The following is a 13,147-nucleotide window of genomic DNA, read 5'->3' on the forward strand; positions in this document are numbered from 1 at the left end:
TTATATAATTTCAGCTGTTTTCACTGGATTTTTTACCTACATTTCATTTAGTCGAAATATACAATGTTCAAGTAGTAAAAACGAATAAGTACGAATAAGTACGAATAAGTATAATATATGTTAGTCGTGTTTGTAGGATACTTGCCATTAAGTTCAGATTTCAGCCAACAAGTAGATTGAAAAACAGCTTGTTTTAAGAAGATACCGTATGACATATAAATATAAGGCAGACTTGTGAAACTTTCAATTAATACTTTATTCATATTTTTTATTTCATTTCAGCTGCTTTTCTGAATGTTATCTTAATTCCAAAATATCAGACTTTATTTTTTTTTAGTAGTAAAAACAATGTCCTATAAGTGAAACTGCCCTATATGTGAGACATCTACAAGATAGGAATATAGAAAGTGATTATAATTGTACAAAGAAAATCTCGCCGCTTCATCAATTTGGTCTTATTTACACCTATTAGTGGTGTCCACGCCAAATCCACCATCCATTTCCCATCCTGCTCTGCTCCTGCACCATGTTTCTGGTGTTACAGCGGTCACCAGTACAAAAGCACGTGACTCCCTTCTTGTGAGTCAGGCAGCCATTGGCTGGGATACGTAGACCTGGGAATTTGCCGTCTGAACATCCACGTACCACATCTTCAAAGGTAAAATTTAAAACACCTATTAGGAAAATGTCAAACTTAATGTCCCATTTCAGAATATAGATTAATTTGTAACATAGCATCACAGTTTGTCAAAAATAAGACAAAATGTGAAGACGCTCCATAATGTACCGCTTTTAAATATGTAACATATCCACTCACCGCCACCAAAAGGTGTTTTGTTGACAGTAGACATGCAGGGTCCCTTACACCTGGCAAAACGTGTGTTGGTCCCAGTCTTTATTTTCCCATTGGCAGGACACAGGTAGTTCTGTTTCTTGCTGCTGCAGCCGCTGGTACAGCTGTGGCAGTCGTAGTAGCGCTGGGCTGGGGCTCGTGTGGTTTTTGTAGTGATGGTGGTAGTCGTTGTAGCTGTCGTTGTTGTTTCATCTAGAAATATGTAACGCAATTTTCTTATCAATTTAGAAAAATAGAATATATATATATATATATATATATATATATATATATATATATATATATATATATATATATATATATATATATATATATATAAATGAAAGTATATATGGCTGTATGTGTGACTTTTATGCATTACTACTCTTTTCATCTGAGTGCCATGAAACTTTGGAGAATTAATGAGAATACTCCCGCGGTGTTTTCTGCGAAAAAAAATATTTCTTAATTGCCGTGGCCGGGAAGGTGTGATTTTCGTCTCGATTTGGCGCTCAGTGTTTCAGAAACGCTATCGTAGCCTTGGTTTCCGTTAATCGAGCGTCCTGCATAGCGTGAAATGGGTACTCATATAATCAGCGGTAAAACTGCAACAGACGCAAACACCGGCGACACGGTGAATGTGTGTCCCAAAATGCCCTGGGATTGATCTCCCCTAAACTTTCTCGAATATTCTTATATGAAACAACAGGAGATGGCAACTCGGGATATAGACATGATTTTTAATCCATTTTAAATACTTAAACTTTTTAAAATAGAAAAGAATCTCATAGAAAAAAGAATTGCACACCAAGTGCAGAATATTATTAGTACTTTATAAATTAACATGCGTTTTTCGAGAAATCGGAAATAGCGAAAATTACTACTTCCGGTCAACAGAAATTACTCAAAAAAATTTGATAAAAGGCAGAGACTTCGATCTTTTACCTACATGTGGAACTTCATTTATCTATCTGATAAAATTTCATAAGTATTTTATCAAGTTTTGAGTGATTTCCAATAACCGGAAGTGGTACTTTTTCTACTTTGAATTTTTCAAAAGCCTATAACTTAAGTACTATTTCAGATAGATAAATGAAATTTAACATGTAAGTAACAGATCTAATTTTCTACCTTTTGTCAAATTTTGAGTAACTTCCGTTGACCGGAAGTACTAATTTAAGCTATTTCCGATTTCTCAAAAAAACGCATGTAAATTTATAGAGTACTAATAATATTGCGCACTATTATGCACATTTTGTTTTGACGTTCACTTGTTGCGCAATTCTTTTTTTCTACGAGATTCCATTCTATTTTTAAAAGTTTAAGTAATTAAAAATCATGTTTATATTCCGAGTTATATAAGAATATTCGAGAAAGTTGAGGGGAGATCACTCCCGGTTTATTGAAAATAATGTTTTTGAAATTTAGAATGAATCTATAGGTTTCGAACTATATATGAAACAAATTGGACGTAATATGTTTTTTAAGGTAGATATTATTTATGTAAATTATCTATTCTGGTCACGCGTACTAGTGTGTTTACATTTTTTCAGAATTTGGTTTTTTTTTACATTTTTTGTCGGGTAATAAATTAATGTCAATTTTGTTATTTGTTCTTTTTAATTAAAATGTTTAATTGAATGAAACAAAATAATATAAAAGCATTTACAGTAATACTTTTTTAAATGCACTGAAATTTAATAAACGCTTGGGTCACTAAAATATGTAAGACATCTCATAAGCGACCAAAGATTTTATTAAAGAGAACAAGTTTGCTATCTTTTCTTTTTTTTCGGTGCATTTCAAACATAATTTTCATTAATGTTTTTTTTTTCTTCTACTTTTAGTCATTCGTTCAAAATGAAGTTGACACTAGACAGTCTAAACTAAAAATGTTCGCGTTAAAACCCGACCAGTAGCTTGCATTTTCCAGAAAAAAAAAACACAGCTGTCTGCGACTTCTTGGATTATAGTCGACTCTCAGGCAGGATATCAGTTGACGAAACAGATCACCGCCAACGGATTATTGATTATAGTATTTTTTTAAAATAAATTTAAATGACTAGCCAAATGTCTAATGAGGTTAAAAAAATAAATAGTTTTTTTACTGTATTCAAGTCTTACACAAACACACATACATTTACAAAACAAAGCCACATACAAATACAATTCATTATTTTCATCTTTGAAAAATTGCTACAATTCTATTGTACGTATGTTTCTTTTGTAGTAATATTTCTATTGCAGCTATTTTTCACTGTAGTTCTATTTCTATTGTGGTTATATTTCTAATGTAGTTATTTTCTCTAGCAGTTGTATTATTACTATAATTATTTTTCCACTACAGTTGTATTTCAATTGTATTCATTTTTCTACTGCATTTATATTTCTATTGTAGTCATTATTCTACTGCAGTTGTATTTTGTATTGTAGTTATTTGTCTTCTGTTATTGTATTGTCTTTGTTTCATTTTTCTACGTCAGTTATATTTCTATTGTAGTTAATTTTCTACTGCAATTGTATTTCCATTGTAGTTACTTTTAACTGCAGTTGTGTTACTTTTGTAGCAATTTTTCTACTGCATTTGTATTTCTGTTCTATGTATGCTCACCACATGCTTCACAGTACACATACGCCTGGCTGTTGACGGTGCTGGTTACAACGTCTCCATCTGCTACATTATTTTCACATATACCCTCCTCACCATCAAAACTAACCATGAAACATCGGGGATTGACAAAGCACGCCTTGAAACAACCCTGAAATACGTTTATATAAAGTGTAATTAAAACTACACATGAAGTCCCTAAAACGCAAAAAAAGAAAAGTGGATGCGAATCGACCAAATTCAATTTTTTTAAAATACAATTTCTCTGCCTTTGAAATAATGCTTCTCCTAAACCAGAGACTGTGTTACATTTCTTCGCTGCAGTGTAAAAAACGTTCAAAAAGTACTCTTTGAATAACATAAAAGAAGAAAACACAAATAAAGTGCGACACTAACAATTTATCACACAAAAAAAAACATAAAATACAACACAAAATATACACACAACACAAGCAAAACCAAAAAGACATCAAGAAACGCGGCGGCTTCCCATGCCCCCCCCACACCCCCTGCATACACTATTGACCTTAACATAGCATCTTCTGACTTTTTTCCAGGCCTTCATTAATATCTATACTAATAGTTTCTCTGTCTGTGTATGTAGTATGTATCTGACAAGAACGCTATAAAGAAAACACAAGCAAAATAAAAACTTTCATAGTGAAACGAAAACAAAACATGACGTCACATTGAGCATATAGTAGGAAATAGTCGAAAGCCGGGAGAGTGCACACACAGTAATATGACGTCATTGATTCTCGAGTAAACATTGAATTAAAAAACATGTCTTTCTAATCTTAAATTGCTTTGCGTGCAGAGTTTCTTTCATACATTTCTTCGGGTAAAGATGCGAAGCCCCACCCCCGCGTAAGAACGTCTAAGCCCCCCCCCCCCCAACTCAAAAGAAATGTCAACGATACTCTATAATAAAATTACAGCCTAATTCATGTGTCTAATCTAAAAAGTGGTTTGCTTGCATAGTTTCTTTCATGTATCGTCTTCCCCCGACCCGGACAAATTTATTCGCCGCTGCTCAAAATTCAAGTGCCCCACCCCCGGAAAAAAAGCCTGACAAGTACACGTCTGAGTGAGTAAAGTTATCGGCCAAAAGTAGGAAATAGGTCTATAGTATAGAAGTAGGCTTAACCTTTAGTTTGTATGAGCTACAAATGCGACCAGCGTTTTTTATACATTTTATGGAAGGTAAAAATATGTTTTCTATAAAAGGTATATTTAGTTGAATGAGACGGTAGACGTGCATTAGGGTGTGTGGTTGGGGGGGGGGGCTACGCGGGGCGGAGTAAGCATTGAATTAAAAAACCAATTTTGTCTAATCTTGAAAGTGGTTTGCGTGCAGAGTTTCTTTCATGCAATTGTTCGGGTAAGGGACAAAAATTCAAGTGCCCACCCCCAGAAAAATATCTGATAGAAACACTGTCTGCGAGAGTGAGGTTTATCGGCCAAAAGTAGGAATCGATGTCTAAATTACAAAAGTAGGCTCTACCTTCAGTTTGTATGATCTACAAATACGACAAGTGTTTCTTTCAGACTTTTCCCTCCCCGGAGAGGGGTGGGGGAACTTGAAATGTTCTAAAAAGTGTTTTGCGTGCACAGTTTCTTTCATGCATCTCTTCCGGTAGGGGCGAAGCCGCTCTTAAGCTCTAACTTTACTTTGTATGATCAACAAATGCTACCAGTGTTTCTTTCAGACATTTTCCTCCCCGGAGAGAGGTGGGGGTGCTTGAAATTTTCGGGGGCGGGGTGAAATTTTCGGTGAGGGGACGGACTGGAAAAAGTATATAAGTATATATCGCTAAAAGGGACGTTAGAGATGCTTTGGTGTGGGGGGGGGGGGGCTGTGCGGAGCCCCTTCCTCCCAAGTAGTTGCCTGAAAGAAACTCTAAATGCGACCTTTATCATGATTGAGATTAGGTGCATGGTTTAGAGGTATGGCTACGACTATATTATATATATTTAGTATAGTTGGTATAAATGCGTGATAGCTACGTGTAGATCAAGCTTAAATGCGATAAAAATGACGATTCTGGATATGAATCCGTTTTCAATATCATTTTTCGTTTCCGGTTAAATTTAATTAAGGTGGTGATTTTGGTTTTGGTTTTAGTTTAGAGAAAAGAGACAGCACTATCAACCTAGCGCCCGTTGTATCCTTCCTCAACGGGCCAATTTTCGCGTACAAAAGAATTAGACTCTAAATTAATACGTTTTCTATATGAACGAAGTTTATTTTTTCAAAAATTAACTTGACGTAATTGGAGAATAGGGGCCTATACAATAACATTTTAGAATGGATAGTTACCAGAGTAGTTGTTTCGTTTACGTTAACTGTCTTCCATGATTGTAATGCTTTACATTGCTTAGCTGTTGGTTGACAATGAAAAACAAATAATTATTAGTAAATATTTCAAGTAATATTTAAGAAAAAAAAGGAAAAACAGAAAAGCCGTTAAGCTAACATTGAACCTAACGGGCTAGGACTAGGGCTAGGGCTAGGGCTAGGGCTAGGGCTAGGGCTAGGGCTAGGGCTAGGGCTAGGGCTAGGGCTAGGGCTAGGGCTAGGGCTAGGGCTAGGGCTAGGGCTAGGGCTAGGGCTAGGGCTAGGGCTAGGGCTAGGGCTAGGGCTAGGGCTAGGGCTAGGGCTAGGGCTAGGGCTAGGGCTAGGGCTAGGGCTAGGGCTAGGTCGAAGGCAAGGCAGTCTAGATCTAGGGTTCTGGAGGAAATGCTTTTATTTTAAATCTCGCCTGTTTCTCTTGGTGCTGAGGCAAAGTATGATATACAAAAATGTGTACTTCGTCGATCAATGGCAGATATTCTATAGAACTATAGAAAGGGGACAATTAATATTGGGGATATATCGACTCAAAAGCAATCGCATAAAGTTAACCATCAAACGCAAAGCTATATTAAACAAATGAAGTACTATAAGCGATGAAAACGTGGGGCGCCGAAGTAAAAGCTTGTTATCGGTCACTGATGTAAAAGTTATATTACTATTGATTAGATAATACTATTGAGTTTTATTAGGGAGTTTGTAGAGAGTCAACAGTATTAGAAACTGTAAGAAACTCACGGCGCCCCACGTTTTTCATCGCTTATAATAGAGTGATCGCTTGTATTATTGTGATGTATAGCATTTATTTTCTACTTTTTAGTTCAATCAGAAAACGTGGGTTTTTTTTTTTAAATTAATATTAATTCAATTAAAAGCTTCTATTAATACCTAATTTACTCAAAAAATATATAATGCAAATTAATTTTACATTTGAATAAATATTAAGTACAGTTTACTTGGTAAAAGCTTTGATTTGTATGAAATAAATTTTTAAATATTGTTGAATGCTAAGTAGCAATATCCCTTATCACATAAATATGCTTAGTGTGCCTGTGGTTAGTAATAAAATACGATCTAGACGAATCCATCTAAACATACAAATACATTTGAAAGTTTCTTTTGTTTTTCAGTATCTACTCTTGCTGAAAACTTACTACATCTGCAGTGGACATATGCCCACGCCCCAAGGGTAGTTGAACCATGGGGTGTTTCGTCAGAAACTTGGTTAGTGCACCCTCCAGAGTATTGGTAAGTATGACATTTTGGGTTAGACGCGCACATTTCAAAGCATTCCTGTAATTAAGAACACATTAAACCAAACTATTGACACATTTATGTGATCAACGTAGTAAAAACTAAAACATCATTCTAATCCATCCCATAATTAATAATTTACTTTAAGCGACCTTGTTGTGGAATATTTTATGTTGCAATTTACATTTAGTATTTCAGTAGCTTAAAGTGGTTATAGATTCACCTTGTGAGTTAATAATTACCTGTTCAGATTTTACACCAGGATATATGTCTTTTAATCCATTTGAAGCTGGGCAATCTAGCTCTGTAAATCCATATAAATTATATATATATATATATATATATATATATATATATATATATATATATATATATATACCAAAGTAAGAGATACTTGATATATGAAAGAAAAATGGGATATGTTCGACTATCCGGCTGTCTGAAAATCACACCGGAATTAGAATGAATACTTAGTTGTAAGTTTAAGAGGGTATTTTTTTTACTCTGAAACTTATACGTTATGCGTGCGGCGTCAAAACGACAAATGACAAAACGGACCCGTCAATACGACCCCGACTAATCGGCCCCGACATAAGAGCCCCGTCACATCGACCCCGTCAAAAGGGCCATCGACACATGGATCCCGTCATATAGGCTGCTGACAAATAGGCTTCCGTCATATATACTCCCGACAAAAGGGCTCCAGTCAATAAGGTTCCTGACATTTAGGCTCCCGTCATTTAGTTTTTTGACAAAACGGCCCCCGTCATTACGACTCCCGTAAAATAGGCTCCCGTCATTTAGTTTCCCGACAAAACGGCCCCCGTCATTACGACTCCCAACAAATAGGCTCCCGTCATTTTGGCTCACAGAAGCTCTTTTGTCAGTAGCCAATATGTCGTGAGCCCTTATATCGGGAGCTAATATGTCGGGAGCCGCTTTGTCAAGAGCCAATATGTCCTGAGCCTATTTGTCGGGAGCCAACATGTCGGGAGTCCATTTGTCGGGAGCCTAAATGTCGGGAACCCATTTGTTGGGAGCTAATAAGTCGGGGCCCTTTTGACGGGGCTATATTAACAGGGTCGTTTTGTCGGGGGTCGATTTGACGGGGTCATATTAACGGGGCCGTTTTGACAGGGCCGATTTGTCTCGGGCTGTTTCGACAGGACACCGTTTAAAACACGTCAAATAGTTTTTTTACCTGCTAAAGAAAAAAAATCCTGATCATTTGTGTAACTTTAGCGAATGACGCTATCTGCATCATTGTTAACAGGATGCTATTTGGCACGATGGCGCCTGTTAGTTTTAAGGACCCAGGGGCCATACGTGGCGCCTATGCGGTAGTGTAATCGGGGGGAGGGGCTCCTGAGAGCGCCCACTACGTCCCTAACACATGGGCGGTCATTGAAGTGTGTTCTACCTGATTATTTTGGTGAGTGATTAATGTACACGCGGTAGTGTAGGTAAACCCGTGTCCCGATATTTATGATCCAAGAGCAGGCATTGTTTACATTTAAATAATTCACTTTTGAAAAACAAGGTCATGCGTCTAAGAATATATATATATATATATATATATATATATATATATATATATATATATAGGATTGGTAACGCATAAATTAAACCCTTCTTGTATATTTCGTCGGACTTTCTTCTATCCCCGCGGCAACGCGCGGGGACGGGTACGCGAGTAGTATTTAATATTAGCATGAAAGTTGTGATGTCACTTCTAGTAGAATGTCAATAGAAATCGTAAGTAGTTTTGTAGAAACCGCTAGTCTTTTTGTAAAACTATGTTTATCCAATTTTAGTAATTGTACAAGGTCGAGATTTCACAAAAATTTTATGTCGGGTTATTTTACAAAATTACCTCCAGTTCTAAGGAAATTAAGAGAAAAAAAAAGAAACAAGACTCTCTTCATGGTCTACTGACTGCGGGTTCAGCCGTGCGAGACATGGATTCTCAAGCGAGTCAACGAACATGATATAATGTCAGTTTAAACTTAAAAGCCTTTATTTTAAAACATGTTTTAGTCATCCAGTGAGGCATACAGAGATATAAAACTTCCAACAAGTGCAGTATGACGAAGGCGTGTTGGCGTGCATGAAAAATGTCACGTGTTACACGATCAAATGTTGGTGTTTCTTTTGTAATAATATAGTATGCTCTTTAAATCCGTTGAAAACTACTAATGATATAGAAATAAAAAGGACAGAAAACGAAGACGTAGCTCGCGTTCCTATACCGACTATACAAAGAATGACACACTACATAGCGTCTTATATTGTTGTTACTCAACGTTCATATTGGCTTATAAATTTTATATATATATATATATATATATATATATATATATATATATATATATATATATATATATATATATAGGCCTATATATACATTTATTCATATAATAAACAATAAACAGAGTAGGTGTACCAATCGCAGCTGGAGTGGTTGTTGCTGTTTCTGTGGTTGTAGCTGGGTTCTGCGTTGTGTCGGAAACTGCTGTATCTGGTCAGTGGATAAAAATATAAAAAGCCCACAACTATAATTTCATAATCTTTTAATAAACATTTTTAAAATGTATTTGTATTATAGAAACATATTAAAAGCATAATATTTTAATACATTGTCAACGTGTAACGATTCATTTACCGAAAGCAAATGTGATATTTTATTAAAACAGTCTCACTTCATACAAAAACATTAGTTCAATAAATCGAAATTTTAATATATAAAAATGAAAGTATCTTACGTCTGTTTTTGTGTGGGTGGGTGTATTTGGGTGTGTGTCTGTATTTTATGACACCATTCATAATATCGCCATGTGGCTTTGGGAAGCTGTTGAGAATACTTCTGGAGATGTTTCTTTGACACAAAAAAATTATTTCGGAAGTGCGGCGCCCCCTTAGGGTGTGATTTGGCACAATTGCCCCCCCCCCCTCTCCACCAGTTAGCACTACTTAACTCGTTGACTAAATTGAATTACGCGTGTCGGTCGACGCCCATAAAGCTTTAAAAAATATCCTATGGTCCATGAAAGCGTCCCGCCAAATTACTGACACCTGTGGTGTGTTCTACCTCACTATTACAGAGGAAGACTAAAGTACAAACAAGGCTTTTATTCAGAACGCCCTGGGACGTATGAGCGGTAGTGTGGACACTTTCGCGCCCCAAGAACTATGATCCAGGAAATAAAACGCCAGCTTTGTTAACATAAATTACTCTGTTCTAGAAAACAACTTCATAGTCTAATAATAAACTATTAGTAACGGGTTGATGAAGTAAAAGTAAAGTTCCCTTCCAAACCTGACGGTCTACGGGGCAAGTGAAATAGAGTTCACTTGTTTCTGTGACCTCTGTATATGAAGGGAGAGTGTGGTTAGTACTACGCCCAGCCGCCTTAACTTTTCCTTAACGTGAGTTAGGTTCCCATTAGAGCTGGGTGGACTCAGGGACGGTCTACTAACTTGGACCAGGATTCGAACTAGAGACTAACGGATAAGCAGTCCAGCTCTCTATCACTAGGTCACTTCGTCCCATAACGGGTTGATGAAACCCTTATAAAATGTGCCCCACTATGTGTGTAGAACTAGATCACAACAACGCGTGGGACAAGTACGCTAATTATAAATAAATGCTTAATGCGAAATAATAAAGAGCTAGCAACGTAAGATAAAATAACATATGCGCTTTAATTATAACTGTGTACCAAATTATCTCTTCAACCTCATTTGGTAGCTTATAATTATCACAAGATAAACTTTTTAATCAGGCTGTGGATTAAATTCCGAGATTACAATTAATAAGTCATTACTATATGCACAAGCTGTATAAACACTGACCACACGTGCAATAGACGAACGCCTGCGTGTTCTGGTTGGTCACTGTGTCCACGGCATCCCCGTCAGCTCCATACAGCTTGCAAGCACCTTGATAATAATCGTAGAGAAAACACCTCGGGTTGTTGGAGCAAGCTTGAAAACATGCCTGGTAAAAGGAAACATTTACATTTGTTTTTAGATAGCTCGAAACTGGTTGACATTTGTTAACTGCTGCAACTACAACCATTAATTAATATCAAACTCGATTGGAGAACACAATAAAATAACTGCCAACATTGACCAGTACTATGAAAGAAAATCAAAAGATAAATGCGTTGATTTTAAGGACTATTTCTAAAATTGTCAATTCACAACAGGTAATGGTGGCGTGTCCTACATCACAGCTGTGATAACTAGTTTATAAAAACTGAAAAATAATATAAAGAAGATTAAACAAATTAAATTTTCCTTACCTGATTTGTAGTCGCTTCTGTGTCTAATCTTACTTGATTTTTTCCAGTTTTGCAGACTTTAGCTGTGTAATTGAAATACAAATAGAATATAATTGTCCTTGTTTAATACATGTATTTCAACTCTAGCTTTCTACTAGCCATACGGCTAGTATTCTTCCGGATGGGTCTACAGAAAATATCAAAAGACGCTTGTCCAAAAGGCGTTTGTATTGATATATCTCTGGTAAACGTCTTATTGAGCTTTCTCACTTGCGGCAATAACTTCTAAACGTGCATTATTGCATTTAGACAAGACTAGTGTCTTTCGGTCAGACGTCACGGTTAAAAGTTTTACATGCTACATATGTATATGAGGATTGCTGCATAGAAACACGCTTATATGAGGTGTTCTCTAGAAAGGGGCACTTATTATCAGTCATTTTCTCCTATTTTATCGACGTAGAAAACAGTTGGTAAGTCAGCAAAACCAGGTAGAAGTCTATTGTCTGTATATTGACTGTGGATAATTTAAAATTGCTGCTTAAAAATGTGAGCTGTAAAATCTTTTAACCTGGTAGTCTCGGCGCTCTACACCCCCCCCCCCCCCATCGAACGAAATGGAATTTATATAGAAAATATATACTTCTACCAGTGTCCGCCCCCCCCCCCTGAAAAATATTGACCCCCCGAAAATATCAAGTGACCCCCCCCCCCCAGAGAAAAAAATGTGGAAGAAACACTGTTGGCCGGCCATCCCCCCTGACCCCCAAACCCTCTCCTCACTACGCCTCTGTATTGAACGTTTGCGGAAAGTACGAAAGAATCATCTGTATTAAAAATAGTTCAAAATAGTGTTTAGTACTGCCACAACTAACCTACCCACAAACAGGCTACTAAAATATTTACTACACTTACCCACAAACAGACAAATAAACCTATGAAAGCCACTAAAATACTCACTACAGTTACCCACAAACAGACAAACAAACCTATGAAAGCTACTAAAATACTCACTACAGTTACCCACAAACAAACAAACCTATAAAAGCTTCTAAAATACTCACAACAGTTACCCACAGACAAATAAACAAACCCATGAAAGCCACTAAAATACTCACTACAGTTACCCACAAACAGACAAACAAACCTATGAAAGCTACTAAAATACTCACTACAGTTACCCACAAACAAACAAACCTATAAAAGCTCCTAAAATACTCACAACAGTTACCCACAGACAAATAAACAAACCCATGAAAGCCACTAAAATACTCACTACAGTTACCCACAAACAAACAGACCTATGAAAGCTACTGAAATACTCACTACAGTACCCACAAACAAACAAACCTATGAAAGCTACTGAAATACTCACTACAGTTACCCACAAACAAACAAACAAACAAACCTATGAAAGCTACTGAAATACTCACTACAGTTGCAGTAGACGTATGCATAGGTGTCGACATTGTCCACTGTGTTCATGACATCCAAACTCACAATCTGATAACTGCACGCGCCGTTTTCAAACGTGTACTGGTAACATAGTGGGTCGGCTGCGCATACTTCAAAGCAGCCCTGTTTTAATAGACAAATATTAAAATAGCATCTTCTGTCGTAAAGCAGAAACAGAATCAAGTTTTAATTCAACTCCTCTCGTGCCCAAGACCCGTTGGGCCGAACACAGAAAGCACTTTCCACTTTTACCGGTCTCTGGCAATTTCTCGACCCCCTCCAATTACCGGAGGCGGTTCGAAAATCAACAGGCAACTTATCAAAAAATCCAAAATAAATATATATGTGAAATGTGGTCTACC

The 13,147-nt window shown here is 36.6% G+C and overlaps 1 protein-coding gene across 1 annotated transcript; it reads right to left on the reverse strand.

The window, feature by feature from the left end:
- Positions 1 to 328: 328 nt before the first annotated feature.
- LOC131938230 (uncharacterized) lies at positions 329 to 12,908 on the reverse strand. The gene is made up of 8 exons (XM_059296152.1): positions 12,764 to 12,908; positions 11,352 to 11,413; positions 10,900 to 11,044; positions 9,491 to 9,565; positions 8,921 to 8,928; positions 3,444 to 3,591; positions 818 to 1,045; positions 329 to 650 (listed from the first exon to the last, which is right to left on the reverse strand). Exons 1-8 carry the CDS (start codon positions 12,813 to 12,815, stop codon positions 469 to 471), a joined length of 900 nt encoding a protein of 299 aa, XP_059152135.1. The 5' UTR covers positions 12,816 to 12,908; the 3' UTR covers positions 329 to 468.
- Between the last annotated feature and the right edge of the window lie 239 nt (positions 12,909 to 13,147).

Source organism: Physella acuta, unplaced genomic scaffold (genome assembly GCF_028476545.2).
Source record: "Physella acuta isolate Inbredline_101_S28 unplaced genomic scaffold, ASM2847654v3 ptg000239l, whole genome shotgun sequence".
NCBI classification, from domain to species: domain Eukaryota; kingdom Metazoa; phylum Mollusca; class Gastropoda; family Physidae; genus Physella; species Physella acuta.

Coding starts and splice junctions, on each gene's coding strand:
- LOC131938230 (XM_059296152.1), bottom strand. CDS start 12,815: ATGAACACAGTGGACAATGTCGACACCTATGCATACGTCTACTGCAAC. Junction 11,045..11,351: donor CAGAAGCGACTACAAATCAG/GTAAGGAAAATT, acceptor TCCTTTTACCAG/GCATGTTTTCAAGCTTGCTC. Junction 9,566..10,899: donor GTTCGTCTATTGCACGTGTG/GTCAGTGTTTAT, acceptor TCCACTGACCAG/ATACAGCAGTTTCCGACACA.